The 24796-nt window shown below is 36.6% G+C and overlaps 1 protein-coding gene across 3 annotated transcripts in view; it reads left to right on the plus strand.

Annotated features, from left to right (window-relative positions):
- Nucleotides 1-2258: 2258 nt before the first annotated feature.
- Nucleotides 2259-24796, plus strand: part of LOC149936612 (choline O-acetyltransferase-like) — a 40130-nt gene continuing 17592 nt past the window's right edge. For 2 of the 3 annotated variants that reach the window (XM_090181221.1, XM_090181222.1), the window contains exons 1-8: nucleotides 2259-2453; nucleotides 11841-11959; nucleotides 13097-13150; nucleotides 13219-13381; nucleotides 15379-15634; nucleotides 17971-18176; nucleotides 20067-20167; nucleotides 24344-24490. In XM_090181221.1, coding sequence (XP_090037347.1) covers nucleotides 2289-2453; nucleotides 11841-11959; nucleotides 13097-13150; nucleotides 13219-13381; nucleotides 15379-15634; nucleotides 17971-18176; nucleotides 20067-20167; nucleotides 24344-24490 — 1211 coding nt within the window. In that variant the 5' untranslated portion in view covers nucleotides 2259-2288. Of the gene's footprint in view, nucleotides 2454-11840; nucleotides 11960-13096; nucleotides 13151-13218; nucleotides 13382-15378; nucleotides 15635-17970; nucleotides 18177-20066; nucleotides 20168-24343; nucleotides 24491-24796 lie in introns of those variants that run through there. The other variant, XM_090181220.1, reaches the window with a different exon arrangement.

Consider the following 24796-nt stretch of genomic DNA (forward strand, 5'->3'; position numbering starts at 1 on the left):
ATGAGTTAAAAGAGCGCCAGAGAGCTTCCAAGTGTGGCCTACTAGCCCCTGCAACGAGCGCAAAACCAAGCAGCGGGGAAACGCGAAAATTAAGGTTTGGATTCGTGTGATAGATAAAAAAGGACTTTGTAAACAAATCGAGGTAACCAGCGTAAAAAAGTAAACCTAAACAATATTTAAAGTCCCCGCTGCTTGGTTTTGCGCTCGTTGCAGCCTACTTCCAGAGGCTAGTAGGCCACACTTTGAAGCTCTCTGGCGCTCTTTTAACTCATCGTAGGAAAATAGGGTAAAACAGGCATACTTCTCAACTCACCCCCTACAACTCCTTCAAATTTTTGCATCACCTTTTGAAACACCCTGTATAGAACCAAACGTTTCCTTTCGGGGATTTTTTCTGGATATTTTTTTAACTCTCTGGCTCCAAATAATAGATCATAATCTTATTTATCGCCGCGACAATGGAGTCGCACATTCGTCCAACATTTTCTTTTGATACGTAGATTAAATTCGTTTCAGCGAGGCGCACTATTTTCAATTCCGCTAATGAGCTTCGCTTTTTCATAATGAATGCTAAAAGTATAACCGAATTTGAAATTAAATCGTTTAAAAAATCATAAAATATGAAATTTAAAAATAAATAATCTTTTGCCGCTTCGTTGAATTTGGCGCTCCCGGCAACCGCCGGTTTTTCCTGTAGGGTAAATAGTCTGTGCTCCATAGAACTATAATAACCTTACGCGTTTTCTAACTCCGCCTTAAACCGTCTATTGCCGCATGGTGACGTGCTCATTTAATTGACCGTAAAATGGCCAAAAAATAGTGCGCTGGATTGAGAGATATTTACCGTTTTATTTCCAAAGATAAAAATCAGCGCCACCTAGCAGACGATAAAGTCTTTATTTTTTCAAGGCCAGCAAAGATTAATAAATGTAAATTTTCCAGTTCGTTCTCGTTAAGTGAATTCTTTAGTCACGGTCCTAAAAAGGATATTATAGTTTTAGAATTATGCGGGTTGTTAGACATTTCAACACACTGGGTGTTGTAGTTCACTTCTGGTGCTTGTTATACGCTACATTAATCACCCGCTAGATCTGCGTCTATTTAAAGGATTATGCTCTGGGCAACAATCTTTTTTTTTATATTATCCCTGGTGATCGTGATCGATTTAAATGCCGGTTTTCGGTTTGGTCTATTTTTGGCCTACTAGCGCCTGTAAAGGTGTTCGTACAGCGGTGTTCTCGGAAAAGCCGACATTGATTTTACGTGGTTCTGGATAAAAGTTAGTTTAAGCCTTCGTTATACTGCCCTACGTTTCAGAAACGCATTATCTCCAAAAATGGCATTTCGAGATAAATCGATTTTTGTAATTCTTATCAAAAATAACAATACTACAGTATTTAGGTAACTGAAAACTAGTTGTAAGGGGTTTCGTTTAGTCCGCAATCTAAATATGACAACGACATAATTCGTTTTGTACGTTTATATTTGGCAAAAATTCTTGGCAGAAACGCATTATGTACTGAGTAATGGGCATTGCGACTGTTACTCGGGAATGAAGCTGAAGAAGTTAGAGCAGACGAAATTATACGAAATGAAGACTCTTATTGGTTAATAACCACATAATGCGTTTCTGCGGAGTCTTTTCGAAACTTTATGATTTTAATGAGTTTTTGCATTTTCACATCTCGTAAACTAGACAAGATAGAAAAACACGGACTTCAAATCTGGAATCAGCGCCTTAAATTTAATATAAGGAGCATTAAAACTCAAAAAGTCAAAAATGGTCGATTAAGCGTTTCGGAAACGTAGGGCAGTAAAAATCGCGTTCAAAATCCTGTACAATGCCTAGTGCTCGGATTTCGAATAATTTTTATCCATGAATAAAATAAGCTCGGCGATATTTAAATAATATTTATTTAAATAACCAATAGTTGAATAAAAATTGTAAAATGTTGAAATAATCGAAAGTTAATAAGCCTATTATTTAAATAAAACAAACAATTATTTAAATAAATTCCACTTTTATTCAAATAAATGCTTGGTTGCGTAAAAAACATAATTAATTAAGTTAAAATGATATTCTTTTTACCAACGTTTTTTAAATAAATCGGAACATTTGTGGATAATGAATAAACAATTCCGAGCACTAACAATGCCAGTATGCCACACGTTTACCGTACGCTTAACCGGTCTATTAGCGATAAATCTTCTTTTCGCATTAATGAATATCTTCTTAATTTGTTCGCGTTCAGGTCCAGCTTCCCAAAATCCCGGTTCCGGATCTCGGGATGACTCTGCGCCGCTACCTGCGAGGACTGGAGACGGTGGTCAAGAGCCCGTCGCAGCTGGAGCGGACGCGCCGCATCGTCGAAGAGTTCGGACAGGAAGAGGGAGGACTCGGACACAGGCTACAGCGAAGGCTCTTGCAGTTCGCGGACACTCACGACAACTGGGTAGGCAGCGCGCAATTACGCATTCGGCCACATTCGCGGAGACACAGAAAGAACGAGCCTTCAAAATAGGCCCGTCTTGTTTTAATGTAGAGCTTACGTCACTGTTTCTTATTTTCACCAAGAACGCGTGGAAGTAACTAATAATGAAAATATTATGTTATACTTCTCAAACATAATAATTAATTATTATAATTTATTTTATAATTAATTATTATAATTTATTTTATAATTAATTATTATAATTTATTTTATAATTAATTATTATAATTTATTTTATAATTAATTATTATAATTTATTTTATAAATAATTATTATCATTTATTTTATACTTAATTATTATCATTTATTTTATAATTAATTATTATCATTTATTTTATAATTAATTATTATCATTTATTTTATAATTAATTATTATCATTTATTTTAAAATTAATTATTATCATTTATTTTATAATTAATTATTATCATTTATTTTATAATTAATTATTATCATTTATTTTATAATTAATTATTATCATTTATTTTATAATTAATTATTATCATTTATTTTATAATTAATTATTATCATTTATTTTATAATTAATTATTATCATTTATTTTGTAATTAATTATTATCATTTATTTTGTAATTAATTATTATCATTTATTTTGTAATTAATTATTATCATTTATTTTATAATTAATTATTATCATTTATTTTATAATTAATTATTATCATTTATTTTTTAATTAATTATTATCATTTATTTTTTAATTAATTATTATCATTTATTTTTTAATTAATTATTATAATTATCAATTAACAATTTTATAGTATATAATTCTTAATTACTTCTAAGCGTTCTGCTTTCACAAGTCTATAAACACCAAACATCTAAAACCTAATTTAAAAATGACGAAATGTCTCTCAAGCTATGTTGACTATTGGGTCAGCGAAGTGCTTAATTGCGCACCTTAAGGGCAGCAGAGTTGGAAGGCGAATAAATAGTTGATCTTTAATTATTAAATAATATACTCCACGGCCCTGTCTCTAAACGTAAAAGCTCAGGTTTATGTATCTAAATCTACAATAACGTATAAATATAAAACAATATGATATATAATATAATTTATATAATATATTATATATTATCTAGAATATATTTATATATACTTAGGGATAATAACTATGTTGGAACTATTCTTAGCGTTGACCCCAATCCCTCTCGTGCTAGAAGAGTGAGACAAAATCCAATCAGCCCGATATCTTAATGGTTTCCTAAAACTGGCGGCTTCTGACGAGAAAGTTAGACCATGGTACACTCAACATAGGTATTCTCCCTATACCTTATACATTATAAATTAAATTATAAATTGTAAATTGTAAATTTATACATTATACGTTATACATTATATGTTATATATTATACATTATACGTTATATAATATATGTTATAAATTATGTGTTACATATATATTATGTGTTATATGTTATTTACTATGTGTTATATATTATTTATTATTTTTATATATTATTTATTATTTTTATATATTATTTATTATTTTTATATATTATTTATTATTTTTATATATAATTTATTAAGTGTTATATATTATATATTATGTGTTATATATCATTTGATATGTGTTATATATTATTTATCATGTGTTATATTATTTATCATGTGTTATATATTATTTATCATGCGTTATATATTATTTATTATGTGTTATATATTATTTATTATGTGTTATATATTATTTATTATGTGTTATATATTATTTATTATGTGTTATATATTATTTATTATGTGTTATATATTATTTATTATGTGTTATATATTATTTATTATGTGTTATATATTATTTATTATGTGTTATATATTATTTATTATGTGTTATATATTATTTATTATGTGTTATATATTATTTATTATGTGTTATATATTATTTATTATGTGTTATATATTATTTATTATGTGTTATATATTTATTATGTGTTATATATTTATTATGTGTTATATATTTATTATGTGTTATATATTTATTATGTGTTGTATATTTATTATGTGTTGTATATTTATTATGTGTTGTATATTTATTATGTGTTGTATATTTATTATGTGTTATATATTTATTATGTGTTATATATTATTTATTATGTGTTATATATTATTTATTATGTGTTATATATTTATTATGTGTTATATATTATTTATTATGTGTTATATATTTATTATGTGTTATATATTATTTATTATGTGTTATATATTATTTATTATGTGTTATATATTATTTATTATGTGTTATATATTATTTATTATGTGTTATATATTATTTATTATGTGTTATATATTATTTATTATGTGTTATATATTATTTATTATGTGTTATATATTTATTATGTGTTATATATTATTTATTATGTGTTATATATTATATATTTTATATATTTTATATTTTATATATTTTATATTTTATATTATATGTTATTAGGACCTCTAAAGGTCTTAATCCGTCCCTGGACCTTCGTGATACAAATGTAGCATTTCTTTGGCGGCGAGGCACATCCTTTATCGAAGCTATAGAGCTCTATTTTGTGAATCCGTGTAATAGACGTCTAGTTTGCCGTCAGTGTTCTGGTGTCAGTTGTAAGGCGGACGGGAGGAAACTTCAACTTTGTAGCGGAGGTCTTGGATCCAGCTGAGGAAGCAACGTGGATGGGAGGCCGGCAGTGTTGTCTACGAGATGTCTTACTTTCGACGAGGTTGCCAGGGTGGGGCCACTAACTATACGTGCGGAAAACAAAGGCGTTCGGATAGGGATAGCCAGGGGCCCTTCTGTCGGGGCACTTAAAGGATGAGATTTCGGCGTTTCCCTGGCAACGGCACGCTCCGGATCACCCGTCCATCTATCCCATTTCCCAACTCGACAATCTCTCACTCTCTTTTGCTTCAAAACGTGCTCCTCATTTCAAAGCGAAGCGAGCGTCTCTTACCTCCGGAAATCTTTCGTACTTTCTACGCGGTAATGACTGCAAATTATATACCTGTACACTTGGAATTTTTAATACTAGTGTTGTTAATTTTCCGGAGAAATGAAATGCGGAAAAATTTCCAGCGCAAATCGGAAAATAAAATATTGAAACATAAATTACTTTTTAAGGGTTTTTAATGTTTTTAACTTATTATCGATATAAAATGTCTATTAACAGTAAACATACTACAAATATTAATAGTGTTACATTTTTAATCAGTTTAAACTAGTCTAGAGGTTTAGTTTTACTTTCAGATTCGAAAAAATTATGTGAAAATGCCGCATTATTTAAATTTGCGAACAATATATTAGACTAATCATGGAATGAAAACTTTTTTTTATTTTTTTCGGAAAATGAAATCGAGTACTTGATTAAGGAGAAAATATTTCTTATTCGAGTCGAGTAACTAAAAAAAACCCTAGAATAATATTTTTTAACGAGTCGGGTTATCGAGTACTTGATTAGGAGCTGGTTTTATTCAAGTAATTATAAATTAAATTTAAAAGGAGTATATTCAATGCTGAAAAATATTCCTTTAATTTAAATGAACCACAGTTTCCACAACTTTGTAGGTACCGTTTATTGCCCCCCAAAAAGTTGTAAAAACCCCTCGGCGAGTTTAGAGAGCAGCTGATTCGAGTAATCGGGTACCCAAATACGCAATTTTTAGGTATTCGGTAATCGACGAGTATTCTCTAAATACTTATTCGAGGTCGAGTTCGAGTACTCGCGCAGCTCTAAAATCTACTCGTTTTACTCCTTCTGAAAAGGAGGTTTAAAGGAGAAAATCGAATTTGGTCGTCTGCTAGCCAGAATTTATCTGCTAAAACTTAAAAAGCCACAGGCAGCCATTTTGAAAAAAACGTTTTTACACCAACGTTTGCAGCTCTGACCACTCGTGCCTTTGGCTTTAGAAATGTTTGGCGCCACTGTACAGGGTAATTTGAAAAAATTAAGTGGTTTTCCATAAAGATAGCTTTGTAGGTTATATTCCCTTTAAGCTACGCCATTTTGTATGGGAATCATCAGGGCCTTAGACATCATTCAAAGTGTATACATAGGTACTTTCCTGGTAACGTATCGTCTATATAAGGTGACCACATGGATTAATTTAATGAAGGAAGTTTTACGGTCGAAAAAACATAAATACAAAATAGCCATCTAGTAACGTTCTGCAGCAAATTGGAATATCTATACTCGAAGTCACTGTTACCTTCGACCACTACCAAAGGCGGGGATTGTTCGGCCTCCGCCGGAAATATAGTCCGCTAAATTAAGTGATCTATGTGAAATATTAATAGATTAAAGTTAGGTGAAATGTATTCTCTGCCACTAGTATGAAGTAAGAGCTTGAAAGGGCTTGTACAAAAAAAAGTAGCATTTTTATAAAAATATTTTCCCACTTCAAAGTTGAATTTAAAAAGAGAAGTACCTCCAGCACCGTCATTCGAAATAACATCTGCTTCTACATTAAAAAAATCATGGCAACCCTGTTTTAAAATATTTTAGAACTAAAGACTAGCGATTGGACAGAAAACGGTTAATTTTTCTACGTAAATTAACATGATGATTTTTCGGCACGAGCTTGAGTGCAAAGTCCGTAAGTTGCGAGATAATCTTTCATCTGTGGGTGACTAAGGCCATCTATTGATCAGATAAAGAAGTTACTCGGATGTTTACTTATGTTAAATGCCAACCGCTTTAGTTGTCTCAGGTAACATTGATTTCTAAACTACGAAAGTAAACGGCTCTTTACGACTCAAAATTCCTGTCACAAACACTATATGTTGAATTATTTTGTTCTAACACAATCATTTAGTAAAACAGTGGTAACCCGCGAAGATAGATGTTTCGAGTGCACAATATTAACAATCGAGAGAGATGGACACTTATTTCGTAAGATGTATACTATTTTCTTCTGGTAACCTTTTTTCGGAATAATTATTTTATGAGGTGGTTATAATTCAAACGCAAATTAAATATTTTAATTAATCAGAGACTTTTCATAATGGTGACAGCGTAAGTAAACATATTTCCTATAAGTGTGACAACTCGGTCACTCCGTAAAATATCGAAGTATCGGGCCACCCGGTAGCAATTTTGTAAACATGTTCACTCGCTAGGGCAATTTAAAACAAATGCATGGCCTACAACTCACAGAGAGTGGAAGGCTATCAGCGAAATGTTTTAACACTTTTCGTACGCAACGTCTTGTTTTCGACGTTTATTCCCATTCGACCGAAATCCCATTCGACCGAAAGAATTTTAAAATGTAGCCCAATTGGCGGGGTGATTTGGTATTTTATTTATAAGGTATGTGCTATCGAAGATCCATGTTTAGGTTAGGTTAGGTTAGGTTAGGTTAGAATAAATAATTATTATTGATGTATAAATACCCTCCTTTATTAGCTATCCGCTCCATTGCAAACGACTTCAGTAACTAAATTGAAAACATAGCAAAAGCCAATTTATATAGCAGCGTTCGGTCGAATGGGACACATAAAAGCGTTCGGTCGAATGGGACACATAAAAACCGCACGTTTCGGCGGAATTCGGTCGAATGGGACACCTCAAAAACCGCCTTCGGTCGAATGGGATTTCGGTCGAATGGGACTAAAGCGTTTTCGAGGCGTGAAATAAACAAGTTGGCCTAAAGGTCATGTAAAATATCTCCATGGATAAAAAAGTAAGTTTATACTCTAAAAAATGTAAATACAACACCATCGCTCATCGGACTATATTTATTCGCACCTCGAAAACAAGTGAGGTAGAGGAGTGGTTAGCACTTTCGCCTCGCAGCAAGAGGAGCCGGATTCGATCCCAGCAGGTGGCACTGGGTGAAAACTGGGAACCACTCCTTCCGCGTTGAGTTTGAAGTTATCTCCCCACTGACTCACGGGGTTTTCCCCCGAGCTCTTCGGTTTCCGCTTAAATAAAAACTTGTTGAGGTTAACGGTAATAGTGAGTATAGGGAACTGTTAGTTCGCGTGGCATGAAGGGCTTGCCACCACCCTCCTACGCATTGTAACCCGGCCACCTGAATTAATGGCTTTAAAAAGTCGCTTAATGACTTAGGCCTAAGGTGTTGCCTTGGGTATTAGCCTAGCTGATTATTATTATTTATGATTATGTTGGCTCGTTAGGATTAATGTTTAATGCGCTTCCACTCTATGGGCTACAACTGTCATACTTATTACTATATATCATTTTACTTTTGGTAACAGTGATATGAGCAATTTAGGGAAAGTAGAGGGTGGTAATAGAAGGCTCAAGGAAGAAGACGTCACTTGTGAAGAAAAACCACGTAACGTTTCGGATGGCGTTTTGGAAAATATTGATTCAAATAAGAATGTATTTATATCAATGACTATTATTGGTTGCTACTATATTTAGGGTTAGGTTCGTACGGAACCTGGATATCCTGGATAACCTGGATAAGGCAGGCATTTCCAATTTGGTGAAAAAAGTCAGGGATAAGTCAGGGATTTAAATAATATCGTAAAAAGACAGGGATAAATCAGGGATTTCCTTAGTCAACAAACTTTGCATGTATCTTCTCTTGGGTGATCATGGCTGCCACCTTTTCCCGAGAGAGGAAAGTATGCTCTTATAAAATATTATTCAGTTTGTGATATTTAAAAAAAATATTGATTCACTTTATACTTTTACCTATGAAAACAGGAAATGATTAAAATTAGCAGCAATATTACCAAAAAGGTCAGGGATATTGCCAAAAATTAATCAAGGATAATTTGGATAAGTCAGGGATTTGAAATCCAAAAAATATGTACGAACCCTGTAGGGCTTCTCCCAATTCACGCATGCCAACAGGCTCCTCCTCTTATATGTCAATCAAATCGATCTGGTATCTCATTGGTTCCAAAAATTAACATCTTTCGAAGTACACCGGGAAAAACCTCATTCATAGTACTAGCCTATCTTTACAACAAAGTCATTATAACATAATTAAAACTTTCAACGATTTACTGTACACTATAAAACACTTTATTGTTTAAAAAAATATCAAGGTTAACGTTACATGTTTCGGCTAGTTTGGCGAGTACGTCGCCGTTCTCAAACGTGTATACATAATTCGTCTTAGTACTTATAGGTCTACAGAATCGTTTGTAAATTTTCAGCCATACCATCTCAATACACGTGACCAACCTTCAACATTCTAATGATTCTATTGCCCTTCGAGTTGGCTCTAGCGACCCGATACCATACTCTTACAAATTTTGACCTCAAATATCACGGACGACAAATAGGTTCAGTGGCACACCCAAGGGGGGCAGGTGGCCCGGGCCCTTCGGGAAGAAAAAGACTCATCGCCCCCCCCCCACCCAGAAATATTCCTGGTTGCGCCACTGGATAGGTTTTTAAGATTTGGGTTTCGTTAGAACACAGTTTTTTGCTAGGTCTGGCTATGGTCAAAATCTCCTTCAAATTGGTTAACTTTTATTATAACCAAGAATGTATTTATAGGGAGAATGTCTAGGTCGAGACGGTTTTTAGCCTTTCTCTCAATCCACCCGTTGGTCCCCCCAGTTCGCTCCTCCGCTTAAAATAAAACGAATAGTCCCGGTATTTCATTGGCTGCTTAAAATTTACGTCACCTAACGCGATGGTAATCAAACGCCGGTGACGTTTTGTCCTTCCCCCCGCGCGAGACGGGGAAAAGGCGTTCAACGTGCCCGGCGATTGTCGCAACATAATAATTCTTCCTAAATATAAATAAATACATTCTTGTTATAACTAATGTACAAAAAGTCTTTTTGAGGAGGAGATAAATCTCGCTTCGCTCCAATAACTCATTGAAGCAAAAGCCACGTAATTCGTGGTTACGTGGTTTTCGCTTTGAGACGTCGTAAAAGGGCCGCAGGTGGAATCGTCGGAAAAGTTTCGTCCGGGATCCAATTTTTGATTGTCAAAACATCCTGCTCGTTCACCGCGCTCTCTCGCCGCCCCTCGATCAACCCGCCCCCCCCCCTCGATCAGCCCGCCCCCCAAGGAACCATTGCCGACGCTTCCAATCAATAAATACAAAAACCTTTCTACGGCCGCGGATACACTTCCCCCTTTTTCGCGATGCGCCTAAAAAATAGATGAACGCGACCGGTAATATTATACTCTTTTTCGTGTTTCTCGCGGGTGTCGTGCGAGGAACCTATCGCGTTCTAATCCCAATCATTCGAATTGCCTTTTATCAGGAGTTTATTATATTTCCATTATAGAAAAGTATCAGTCTTTTCATCGTTCATTCAAATTATAATACTATTATATTACATTATACAGCGTGTTTCAAAAGGTTATGGAAAAATTTGAAGGAGTTGTAGGGGGTAAGTTGAGAAGCATGCTTGTTGTTTCCCCATTTCCTACGATGAGTTAAAAGAGCGCCAGAGAGCTTCAAAGTGTGGCCTACTAGCCTCTGGAAGTAGGCTGCAACAAGCGCCAAACCAAGCAGCAGGGAAACGCGAGCATTAAGGTCGGGGTTCGTGTGATAGGTGAAAAAGGACTTTGTAAACAAATCGAGGTAACCAGCGTAAAAACGTAAACCTAAACAGTATTTTAAGTCCCTGCTGCTTGGTTTTGCGCTTGTTGCAGCTTATTTCCAGGGGCTAGTAGGCCACACTTTGATGCTCTCTGGCGCTCTTTTAACTCATCGTAGGAAAATGGGGGAAAAACAGGCATACTTCTCAACTCACCCCCAACAACTCCTTACAATTTTTGCATAACATTTTGAAACACCCTGTATAAAATATATTATACTACATTATATTCATTAATTTTAAATGTTTTTATTATATTATTAGCAGTGTAGAGATCGATTCTTCTGTAGATGCATTTAAAACTTAAGCTTTAATCAAAATGGTATTGATTTATTGTTGGGGACAATTACTATGTTGAGACGTATTTTAGTGTTGCTCATGCTCGAAGGTTAAGCTCCTTCCCTCTAAGGTCAATCGTAGAAATTGCTTTTATTATAACCGCTCTACTACGTGCTCCGCCGAAACTTAAGGTTGTATGTATACAATTGTTTGTGATTTTACTGGCGATGCTACTGACTCTCTAATAACCAGCCATCTAGCGACTTTTAAAGCCAGTAATTCAGTAGGCCAGGTTATAATGCGTAGGAGGGTGGTGGCAAGCCCTTCATGCCACAGCTCCCTACACTAACTATTACCATTAACCTCTACACCTCGGGAAAATCTCGGGAGAAAAGCTCTTTAACCAGTGGGGAGAGAACTTGTAGGAGTGATTGCGAGTAATTACTATAAAGAATGTATTGCGCAAATACCTTGGTTGAATATTTATTTATTTCCTCTTTGATATGAAAATAATTTTGACTAGAAATCTTTGGTTGATGATAGGTGACACCGATATGGTTGGAAGACATGTACCTGAGGAACCCTTTGCCGCTTCCCGTCAATTCAAACCCATTCTTTCTCCTTCCGAGGCAGTACTTCCGAAATTACTCGGATCAAATCAGGTACGAATTGCGAGGCCCATGTGCTAAGGGAGGAAATCCTTTAACAGGGGTAACGCCATTAGAGGTAGATTTTTAAACTCCCCAATTATTACCAGATGGGGCCAGAGGTTAGAAATTTATGTATGGTAAATTATCTAAAAACTTTTGTTTATAGTTTTAACAAGGTTATTCAATTTTAGAGGTTATATTACTTTATCTTTCGAATGGCACCAATAAGTCAAATTTGCGTTCCTCTATTTAACACTATTTTATCGTTATTGCGCCATCCAGGTTACCTATTTATAAACTGATGTTATTTGAATTATTTGAATAATTTTAAATAAATATTTATTTATTTTTCGTAAGTTAAAGTAAATAAATGTATAATGGATGTCTGGTCGAAGTGCTAATGATAATAATAATAAATAAATTAAATTCACAATTAACATTGATTTCGATTTTCCCAAGAGCTTCTATTTATCTGCAATAGAGGGCGGCGTTAAAAAATCAACATAACCTCCTTCACCAAGATGAGGGGAGAAAGTTTGACTTATTGTGTGACCCGTGTTTCTATTACTAATATAACGTCGTATTCATACCTCCTAAATGTTTATTAACCATGGTTTTAAAATAAAACATCGCTTAAAAGTATAATTTTTAATTTTCCGGAAAAAAATAAATGCTAAAAAATTTCTGGAAATCGGAAAAAAAAATTGAAACTTATTCGACAAAATGAGACGAAAATGCCGCCAAATTTAAATTTGCGAACAATATTAGGCCAATAATGTATTTATTTATACTCAGGGGGAATGAATATGTCGAGACTATCGACATACCGGGGCCCCAACGGGTGGAATTGGAGAAACGCTAAAAATAATCTCGACATATTCATTCTCCCTGAGTATAAATAAATAAATAAATAAATAAATTTTAAGAGTGGGAAATTTTCCGACTTACAACTCTACTTTAAAGATTGTTAGACATAGTTTTTTTTATAATTAATCAGTGTGTATTTATTCCGTTCCCGCCAAAAAGTTCAAATTGGCGTCATCTAGTATAAATAAAAGTATTAAAATCGAACCTCTAAATGTTTGTTTCCCCATTTTGAAACGAAAATTTCGAAACGCAAAGTTCTCAAATTCCTTTTTTGATCTGTAGGTTCGCCGCTAGGATGGTGGCCTTCTGCCTGCGATACAAGAAGGAGATTGACAGGTAGATGGCGCTTAACGATGAACAAATGAGATTTTAAGTGACATACCCGGCGTATGAAATAATTACAGTGGTCAACGCGCTCCCGACACGGCCAGAGGAGGGAAGCCCCTCTGCATGTCGTGTTACGCCCGCTTTTTCGACAGCTACCGGCGACCGGGTCACGTCAAAGACACTCAATTCGTCACCACCGATGACGGGGCCCCGCATTTTATCGTCGCTTGTAAAAACCAGGTGAGTCTCTCTCTCCGTCTCACTTATTTCTAGGATCTTTTTAGGGAGAGGTCGGCGTACTCCCTGTGTTTTTCGCGCAACTCGTTCGTCAGTTTCCGGACGGCAAGTGCTGTTTGGCGCCATCTATACGGGTATCCCAAATTACATACAAGAAAGTACCAATTAATTTATGGTAGTGATATTTATTTTTTATTTCAATATCCTAATATTGAAATAGTAGTTATATAATAATATTATAATGTTAATATTCAGTAGATGTCGCAATTTAGTGCGCACCCTTTATTCTGTCTAAAAATTATATTGGTTCCGCAAGCGGTCGTTAGATGGTGCGATTACTTTATGGTATAAATATAATTATTTTATTTTCCTAATTATTAGTAACATAATAACAATAAGTATGACAATTAACGAGATTTACAACCAAACTGATTTTCATAGTTATTGCGTAATCAAGATGTTTTCTCAGCACAGAGCCCACTAGTGTCTAAAATACGCGAGACTTCCGCTAAGCCGAAATATCTGGTTTCCGATAGATAGGCGGAATATTAGGCTAAATAGATAAAATTTAAAAAAGTTTTTCTTGGCGCCACGAGCTCATGTTTTTTATCACGCGTGATTCGCACGCGGGCTTCAAAACAAAGCCAAAACCCCTCGCGACTCCAGAACGTGCTCTCCGATATTAGGTTTAAATTTTAATCAAAAAGTAGTCGTCCAAAACGGTAAGTCGCGAGTCCAAGTCACAGCTTGAAGGGAGTATCATTGCCGAATAAAGGTTTGGTTAGAAAATTAGCATTAAAGCAATAGGAAGTTTCATACTTATTGTTATTATGTTACTTATGTTAGTAATAATATCCTAATAATTTAACAGAAGTTATAATGTTATAAAATGTTAAGATTCCATAGATGGCGTATGGTAGTGTACATACTATACTCTCAAGATTTATATACCCCCGTACCGTAAGTAAATACATACCGGGGGTTTATAGTAGTGTACAGCCTTTATTCAAGTTGCCGTACTGCATTTTGACGTCGTTAGATGGCGTGATGAAACACAGTGATATTCCCCCTCTATCTACTCCGCCAGCAGACGTGTGACGAACGGGTTGCAGCTCCATCTAGAAGGATGAAATTGGGGTGCAGCATGAATGCCCATGCCAACCTCAAACTCTTGGACATAAGTCAAAAACTTATATCGGTTCTTTTACTCGGGCTTGAATAGTTTTTACTACCCATCTTATTAACGTTTAATGGAAATAATGGGTCCCGCACTACTTCATTGGGCAGTCGCGGAGGAAATTATTTTCCGTAGTTTGTCCTTTACAATCTACGAAATGCAAATTGCAAACGTAATGATGAAATTTCCACAGTAATAGTCTCACGGTTAATTATTTCAAGCCATTTTTTGGTTACACCTAAATGTTTCTTATTTCTACCCGGTTTAAGTTATATTCTTATAATCACTACGGCAATTATTAAAGCAGCAGTATTTCCCATTATTTAACTCACACAAAAACGCATTCTACTTAGGCTATTTAAACACTCATATTAAATTTGTTTCCACTATTAAAATCCGTTCGGAGTTTTTTCGCGACTAAACTTTCTTGTACTGCCTGAGAAATTCAAAATTCCAAAGCTTAGAACAACTAGCAGACGAAATTCCAAAAAGAAGTAGTTGCTCTTTCTGTCATGGGATGGCGCTAAAAATCGTGTCCAAAGGTTTGGGTCATCTTAGACAGGAATCCACACGTCTACTTGGAATGCTTATCGGGGCAGATTTTCGTCTCGATGCGGCTGACGGTTTATTTGACGTCACTATGTTAACATAACAAGCAACTATACGTGTGAGGCGGGACCAAAGCCGTCAGAGTGATCTTACGCTATACGGCAGGATAAGCATTCCAAGTAGAGGTGTGGATTCCTGTCAATAACTATAGCTAGTGACCGTATTTTATAGAAACACTTCTGAATAATATTTTTAGTAACATGATTGGTTTTAGCTTTTCGCGGCCACCATCGACCCCAAGCTGGATCTCTTGAACATCAGGGAGTCGGAAATGTACTTCTATCGTCAACTGCTGGCCATCAGTCAGTGTTTGGGCAACAGCGACACCGTGACCGCGACGGGGCCGGCTGTGGACGAAGGCCCGAACTTGGTCGGGGGCGGAGACCCCAACCGCTCTCACCCTCCCGTCGGATTGTTCACCACGGAAGACAGAAGAGTTTGGGCCAAAATATACGAACATCTTCAATCGGGTAAATACATTTCAAATGTGGCAAACATGCTAATGACCCTACGAGAGAAGTGACTAGACGTAGCAACGGTTCCTAATTTCATTGATTTCTATGAAAATCGCGAATCAATTGCTAGGCTTAGTTATTCGTGCTGTTTTGATTAATTTAGGCATGGGCCAAATAATGATAAATCCAGGACATAACTCTATGCGAAAAACCCGTCCAACAGCGCTAACACCCGATCACTATTGCCCCCTATTGGGAAAAACGCGCGATCGCGGACTTACGTCATTTTGGGGGCAAATGTTTTAGGGACAGTTTTCAAAAATAATACACGTGGTCGTCGTAGTAAATATCCTGGAATATTTATTCACAGTTATCATATATAGTGTGGTTATTAAAGTAAGTACTTATTTGTATACGTACTAAGTTCATAATTAGTATAATATATATAATTATATAATATAATATTAAACATATACTTTCCTAGAATCGTTAAAATTTATCAAAAAATGAGAGGCGAAATATGGCAGGATTTTCGAATTACAACCGCCACTTATTTCCGAATTCCGACTCAGTCATCAATAGATGGCGTTCGGGAAACCGGAAACTTGCTTGATTTTGCCCCCAATTTTTTATTATTTTTCCTCCTTTTCCCCCCTACTAAAATGGCCGCCTGTGTCTTTTAGTGGATGGCCGATTTAGTACGTATGAAGGTACCAGAGTCATGTCCTGGATTTATCATTATTTGGCCCATGATTTAGGTTAGGTTACGTTATGTTTAGGGAGCTGTTAGCTCGCGTGGCAACTGGCACGTGGGGCTTGCCACCACCCTCTTACGCCTTAGGTGGTTTATTTTCGCTTGTTCCGGGATTTCGGAGTAGGGTAAGAAGAGTAACGCTATGACGTCATTTTACTCCGATTCTGTGCTGGCGAATAGTTCGAGTCAGAGTAAAAACGTTTTTCCAACATGGCTGTCTGTGGCCTTTTTAGGCTTTTTAGCAGATATATTCTGGCTAGCAGACGACAAAATCCGACTTACTCCTTTACACCTTCTTTCCAGAAGGAGTAAAACGAGTAACCCTAATACTTCGGAACAATTAAGCGAACAGTTTATGGGGCGGAGTAATTCTCATCTCCGGAACAGGAGAATAAAACCTTTTAGGGTAAAAAGGGTACACTTTTAGTCCGAGAACAGGCGAAAAGAAACCACCTATTGTAACCCGGCCACCTGATTTCAAAGGCAATAAAAATCGCTGGTTGACTTGGGCCTTGTGTATTAGCCTAGCTGATTTTTATTATTTTGGTTGAAAAATTACTTTGGGTTGCTAGAGGATTTTTGACCAATGAAAATTGGGAACCCCGGTTACGTTTAGTCACGTGTATTACAAATAGATACAAGAATAAATTCAGGTACCTGAGAATGTGGAACTGCACAGATTGTAAGAACCAAAACTCGCATACTTTGAAGTTAAAGTTCATCTGGATTCCATTTTTCGTGACGCATCATTATGTTCACGTTTTGTAATTAAAAAACAGACAAACTAACTGCGATGATGGTCCTATATTCTTAGATACCTGAATTCATTTTCTATGCTATAAGTTTAGCATACATGTGCCTGTTTACTATCTTCAATCTGCGTGTGACATTTTAACTGAGAGCTATTTTTAAAATATCCGCGCATTAATTTGTGCTGTACTTCCGAGTGAGTCATTAGCCTTAATACGCGTTCTTTGCCTCGTCGTGTGATAATTTGTTGCGCATTTTTATCCCTAGAGGCGCTTATCTTTTTCGTATGACGTCAATTTTCAGTCACCCCCAAAACATAGCTATACAGTAATTATATCGACTACTAGGCCAGTGATGGGCACTTTCGTTAAAGAACCGCTCAGCTCGCACACCGCTCATGTGATATCCGCTCACGCTCGCGAAATTTTCGCTCCTCTCTTTTCACCCTATTTTGAGCGGTAAAAGTTTCGCTTTTCTCTCTTCATCCTTTTTTGAGCGGTAAAAGTTTCCCTCCTCCTTTTTCGCTCATTTTTAAGAGGTAAAATTTTTGCTCCTCTCATTTCCGTTTTGCGATCTTTTAAAAAGATATTTTGCCGCTTAATTTGGCTCAAAATGAGAGGAGCGCGCCCATCACTGTACTGGACTCACGTATGGAATGTAATTATAGACTTATGGCTATACATATCCGTCTAAAGGTAATTGTTAGCGGTGTGTTTTGTCTTTAGGCTTGTCAGGGAAGACTTTCGCTTCATATTTTCTGTTTTCCTTTCTCTTCAATTCTCTTTCTACGCTCTCTTCATTGTCTGTCTGTCTGTCGGTCGGTCTCTGTGGCGCTCGGGGGTTACAGACCGCACGAACTCGGAATCGATCGATCTGTTGGAGACGTGTTTGTTCGTCCTTTGTTTGGACGAGCCAATGAATCCTTTGCCCAATTACGCCACCTATCGAAGAGAATCAATAACTCTCGATATTGCCGCTATGGCCGGCAACCTCTTGCACGGCGGAGGCTGTAACCAAAATAGTGCCAACCGATGGTACGACAAGTTTCTACAGGTATTTTTAAACACTCATTCTGTCTGCTCACTTAAATTAATCTCTGTATATAGCGCTTCAAACTGATTATCAGTAAACAGCACTTGGCGTTATCTGAAACGAGAAAATATTTCTGATAAATCAGATATCAGATCAGATATGGACATAGAAATCTCATAGGTAACTAGAATGCTGCCGTGTAACTGGCAAATGGGCCAAACGCCGTGGCAGACGATAGCCAGATCTCAGCCAATCAGAGCTCAAAGAGTGGTTCTGCCAAGAATTTAATGTCACCAGAGAGAATGACGTCACCTATCTCCCGCTATAGTAGCGGATCCAAGGAGGATTATTATCCTCCTTGGCGGAACCACTCTACGGCCTCTCATTGGCTGAAGGTTCAAGGCGAACTGGCGTCAAGCTCGGCCGTAGGCGGCAGCATTCTAGTTACCTATGAGATTTCTATGGATATGGATCAAAATTCTAATTAAATAGTTTAAACCATAGATATATGAAATAGTATAGATCCACAATTTACGAGGGACTGATATGGAAGTGACAGCTAGCAGACAAAGGGTATTTTCTGGATGCGCTACGTTATAGCGCCATCTTTCCATCAAAAGCAAAAAATTAAACGTTACTATAGGGCTATCAACATTATTAGGCCTAATCTACCGCGATCTATTTTCCAAATACTAATTTTGAACACCGATAGATGGCACTATTACGTAGCGCATTCAGAAAATATGGGTCTTCTGCTAGCTGTCTCTTCCTACGGGCCCGTATGCAGGTTTGGTATCTATGTTGTATCATATGTATATGGTTTAAAACCTGAAACTAATCTGAATTCAGTTGGCCGTTTGAAGCACTATCTTGTACATCAGCATGCTCAGCTGAAAGTTTCAGTCTAGAAACGCTTAAATCCAAAAATCGTCTGCTATTTCACCATCCATTTAGTTAACACATATTAAAAGCAGATGACGCTATTGTTCATAAACTCGAAGCCTATTGGGTAATTCAGCAACTCTTGATAATGCACAAATGTGAACGTCACTATCCAACAAAAATGTTTTTACTTGAATTTTAAAGTGAAATGTTTCAATTTCCCTCAGTACTCTTCCCCCTTACGCCTACCGTAGTGAGTTACGGCGCCATCTGTGTTTCCTATAGGGTACTGATTTAGTCTACACGATCCGTTGCTTATTTCACGCTTTCACTAGTTTAAAATTATGATATTTATCATATTTTCAATTACCATTTTCATCAAATTTACTTTGTAACTTAAAGGACCAGCGTCGTTAATATTTAATTGTCTAAAAACCTTTAAAATGTGTAGAGCCTATGCTAAAAAGACTTGGCGAAAAATCTGCTAGTTGACTTAGACAAAATAGTGAGAAAAGTCGATTTTTAATGACGCTTGTCCTTTGAAATAATTCCTTAAGCCTATTCATTTATATGTGATCGATTCGTCTGCTTTTTCAAATTCAGACGTTTTCAGATAAGTTTTTTCACACTAGCGTTTACTATAAGTGTATAATATTTTTACATAAGTGTGACACTTCCTATTCTTCACATGCAAAAGTTTTACTGGGAGTTATTCACATGACAGACTGCATTACGGGCTTCGCCGCCGTTTTGCGTCCACTTGCTAACGCGTCACACGTGGCCTTTGACAGTGCCTCGCTAGGGGGAGATTTTCTTCTCGCGATGGCTCCACTCCGTTACTAGCTCTAAGTAAAATATTCCCCAAAGTGACAAACTTATGGAAAAATATTATACACTTATGGTAAACGCATTTCCACCAGTTGCTGTAACTGATTAATAAACTACGATCTCCGAAATCAAACTAAAAAATAAAGATAATTTTTCGTTTTATTTTGAAATCTAATCAGGTCGCCATTAAATTTATTTAAGATGATCATCAGCCGCGACGGCGTGTGCGGCGTCTTGGTGGAACATTCGGTGTCCGAAGGAGTGACAGTCCTCAAATTCTGCGAAGAGTTCCTGGAATATGTGTAAACACTTCTCTTATTTCATACATTAGAGACTAGAGCATAGCGTTTGCCGAAAATCACCCGCGGTTGCGGCACGGCACGCCGATTTTCCAAAACTCCTTGGGCGGCGTTGATTGTTTTCGGCGGCGGCGACGGCGCGAAGGGGTTAAAATTTTCACCCTTTTGAAAATATGGAAAAAATAATCTAAAATCGAGGGGTTGGTCACTCTGCGAACTCGGTGTACACTGCCATACCTTTGACAGTGCTAAATGGAACTCGCGAACTCTTGAAAATATGTACCTTCAACAGTGAGAACTCGGTGTACAGACTGTCTTACCCCTCGTCTAAAATGTTTTCGAAAGAAAAAAATAAAGTTACGATGAACAATTTTGCGGCGGCGGCGGTTCGGCGCTAGTTAAAGTATCGGCGACGGCGGCGTGGGAGCGGCGGCGCTTTGCTCTATTAGAGACACTATTGACGATAATTTTTCATAACACGATTAAAACATATCTTTAATCGTTTGATCAAAATCACTTAGAAAATAATCTATTACAAACTTTGAGTTACTTTTGATATTTTTTTAAAACATTATCAGAAGTATACAGGGTGTTTGAAAGATTGGTGGTAAGATTGAAATTCTACGAGTTCTAGAGGTAATTTTCCCTCGAAAATGTTCATAGCGATCAGCATGTCGGATTAATCAGCGCTTTTAAAGGGAATATAACATCAAGTATTTGGTGTGGAACACCAACGTTAGCAGCTCTGGCCGCTCTTGATTTGGCTTCAGAAATGTTTGGCGCCACTGTACAGGGGAATTTGAAAAATTGAAGAGGTCTTCCATTAAGATTGCTTTGCGGGTTATATTCCCTTTAAGAAAGAAAATAAAATTTAGGCGCTTATTTTTGAAACATCCTGTATAGTATACATGTATCTCTTACGTGATGATTTTTCAAAACGCGTTTTGGATAAAATCAATATTGCAGTAATGCTTCAAAGAATGTACACTCTAAGAATTGAAGCTGTAGCTCCATCTAGTGGAGTAAATCAGAGTTAATCTGGTACACACGTGGTACTTGCGAAGGGCATCTACGAACGGAACTAGCTTTTTCGCGTGTACCTTGTGCAATGCCCTAAATTTGTAACTATCCGCGGAAGGCGTCGACACCGCGACTTTAAATTCATTGGCCGTACGTTCTTTGACTCGTAAGACTCTGAAAAATTATCTCAAGATTTTAGCATATGTAAAATAATCTCTCGTAAGTATAACTCTGTATAACATTTCCATAAAAAAACAATTTCAACGAAATCTTGTTTCACACGTAACATGTCTTTCCATAAAGTAACTTGGCCTTCTTGCTGTCATGTTTCTTTTACGTCACTGTCTCCTACTTTTACAAATCCAGGAGCGCGTGATAGAGTCGCCAGAGGAATTTCGCATTTTCTAACGCGCGTGCTACGATTTTACATTAGATATATGAAATAGGACAAGGGCCCGTGGGAAGAACACGGAAGATACAGCTAGCAGAAGACCCATATTTTCTGGATACGCTACGTTATAACAGAGATCCTGCGCTTATAGAGATATGAAACTCCCACATTGCGGGAATAAATAACTAAGAGCGCTGCAAAATATTCGAAAGCGGGAAAAAGGGAATAAAGCGGGGAAAATAACTCAGAACGGGAAATTTCGAGGGAAAGGTTAACGATAGAGAAAACTATATAGTGCATGCTTATTTCTAGACCTTTTTGTTTATCGTACTTATTTCTAGACCTTTTCTGGACTCGCTAGAACTGATTCACTGCGCAAGGTTGTTCACTGCTTACTCGAATCAGCTCTTGTTCTAATTCGAATCGTCTGCTACGGCCCGGCTGGGTCGTTACCCCAAGGATCCTATCCTTGGTTACCCGTATCCATGCCGTTACGAACTTACGGGCCATATCATTTATTCATTTCGAAGCAGGGCTGCAGTTGGGCGGTTTTCCAGCCCAATTGGGCTACTTTCGAAAAAATACAATGAACCAATGTTCACTCAGCTTCCAAAACTAATGCGATTCTTTTTGTGCTTGCCTTATTCTAATGCAGTAACAGAGCGGCTGTTTAGTAGTTTAAAATCTATTAAAACTGAAAAAAGGAACCGATTAGGGAATTATACCATTTGTGGCCTCCTTAAACTTAAATATCGAATGAAAATCGTCATCACTTAGTCCACATTTATTTTAAGTGCCGTCGGTTAGAATTTAGCGGGAAAAATTTCGGGAAAAATGGTTTTCCGAAACGGGAAAAATTAATTTATCCGCTCGAAAAAAAGGAAAAAATAAAGTCGCCCGTGTGGAAACGCTGCTCCCAATACCCCAGCGACCCTCTATTTTCTGCCATCGGTGGCGCCCCTCGACGTCTGGGAGAAACTCCGAGAAAGCTTTTGCGATGCCATAAGCGACAAATGGGTTTTCTCCCGGCCGAGCGGCGGCGCTGATGATTTAATTTTTCTTGACGCGTTTTCGTGAGAGTTTCATATCTCTATAAGCGCAGTGACTAGGAGGATCTTTGGTAATAGTGCCAACTATCGGTGTCTAAAATTAGTATTTGGAAAAAAGAACGCGGTAGATTAGGCCTAATAAAGTTGATAGCCCTAGAGTATCGTGGAGTTGAAGTCACGTTTAATTTTTTTGCTTTTGTTGGAAAGATGGCGCTATATAGTAGCGCATCCAGAAAATACGCTTTGTCTGCTAGCTGTCACTTCTGTATCAGTCCCTCGTACAATTTTGGATCTATACTATTTCATATATCTATGGATTATACTAATAAAGCTCTGTCTTGTGACGTAAGAGAAAAAATTTATATTTCAATTTTTTTGTCCAATTTATTTTATAGAAACATCTTTTATAGTGGAACCTAAATAGAAAAATCGGATATTCTTTATGCTATTGGAAAGGTTACCATGGAAACAATGGTCTCGTTATCGCGAGGCACTAGCTAATTATGTTTAAAGTCGCGTTATTCGATATCTGTTGGTCAATAAGCTTTGGAGGTGCTTCGTAAATAAATATTTAGTTAAAATATTAAATATTTCACGAATTATTATGGATAATTTTATTTAAAGGGCACCTTAAAAGCTACATTAACGGACAAATGATGGCGCCACAAAGTTTTAATTACTATCTTAAGGTTATAAATATTTTAGTTTGGCGTTACTAGTCGCATTTAAAAAGTTGATACCATTGAGTTGGGAATATTAATCTAGAGGTCCGATCAAAACGTCGGATTTCAGTATTTAAGTTTAAAAAAAATTAGAATACAGCCGTCAGCTCCCAAATGACGAGAAAACTTTATCATTCTACCCGTGGCGCCGTCTATCTCTCAATGGTTCGTTCAAATAAGACGCGTTTTCCGGCGAAAAGATTTTTTTCAAAAATAATGGATGGCGCCACGGGTCATTTGATAACGTTTTCTCGTCATTTTAGAGGAGACGGCAGTCACGGCACATTCGTTATTTTCAAAAAGGTTTTTCGCGGGGGGCAGATTTGATTGGATCTCTAGATAAATATTCCCAACTCAATGGTTGATACACGTTTTTCGTCTCTCTGTTGGAAGAAGATTTGTCTGAATTAAGTCAATTTGATTAAAATCACGATTTTTTTTAAATAAAATCATTGGTTGAAATCACCTGTTATACTTCAAAAGTCAATTCCGCGAAAACTAACTTAAATTTTGTTTTTAATTATAAATTAGTTTAATTCAGATTAATTTAAAATGAAGTGTACGTTCAAATTCAAATCAAATTCAAATTATTTTTATTAACATATGAAATTAGAACCATAGGGGTACAAGGGCCAGGTCCCTGGTTTGTTTGTATATCAAACTGGGTAATTTTTGGTTAAATAAAAAACTGAACATAATAACAATATTAATTAATTTGTCAATACAGAGCCATAAAACGTTAAAAATAAGAAAAAATCAATAAAAATACGATTTAAAAATGCAAAAATCCACAAGGTTTCATTAAAGAAAAGACCATTATGGCATACTTACGAGTGATTATGTGACAAGAAACAGTTCTTTAGTTTATCGAATCGCCAGCCAAGCGATAAACGTGATGATTGTTGTATGTGATCGAACGAATTAACGCGTCTTTTTCCCTTGATTTTCTGGTTTTGTGGTTGGTGTCTGTGTGTTCCTCCGAAACCCATTGTCATAGCGAAGGCGTGGAAGAAATGCCAGACCTGTCTAACGTCCACTTAACGCCGAGCGGAGACTCCGTTCTGCCTCGCTTTCAAAAGCTGAACTGGAAACTCGATTCCGATCTCTTAAAAGCGCTCGACAAAGCTACGATCAAGATGAACAAGTGAGTAACAGTGTCACCATACATTTATAAATATCTATCGCGTAAGTGTGTCAGCTACTGACAGCTAGGAACAACAAACACAAGGATAACGCCGTTAGCCTTTAAACCCGCTAACGCCGTGTTGTGTTCAAATTTCATTGGACGAACCTTTACGCTGAACGTTTTACGAAAAGGGGGAAGACAATTTCCGAATTTTCCCCTTCCGACGGCAGCAGGCGCTAAAGTAAGGATCCTATATGTCAGAAGGATATGAGGCGAGGGACGAAAAATGGCAGTGCCGTTGGTGGGTCATGCGCGATAAAGAAT

This window comes from Leiobunum rupestre, chromosome 7 (genome assembly GCF_980474605.1).
Source record: "Leiobunum rupestre chromosome 7, qqLeiRupe1.1.hap1, whole genome shotgun sequence".
NCBI classification, from domain to species: domain Eukaryota; kingdom Metazoa; phylum Arthropoda; class Arachnida; order Opiliones; family Sclerosomatidae; genus Leiobunum; species Leiobunum rupestre.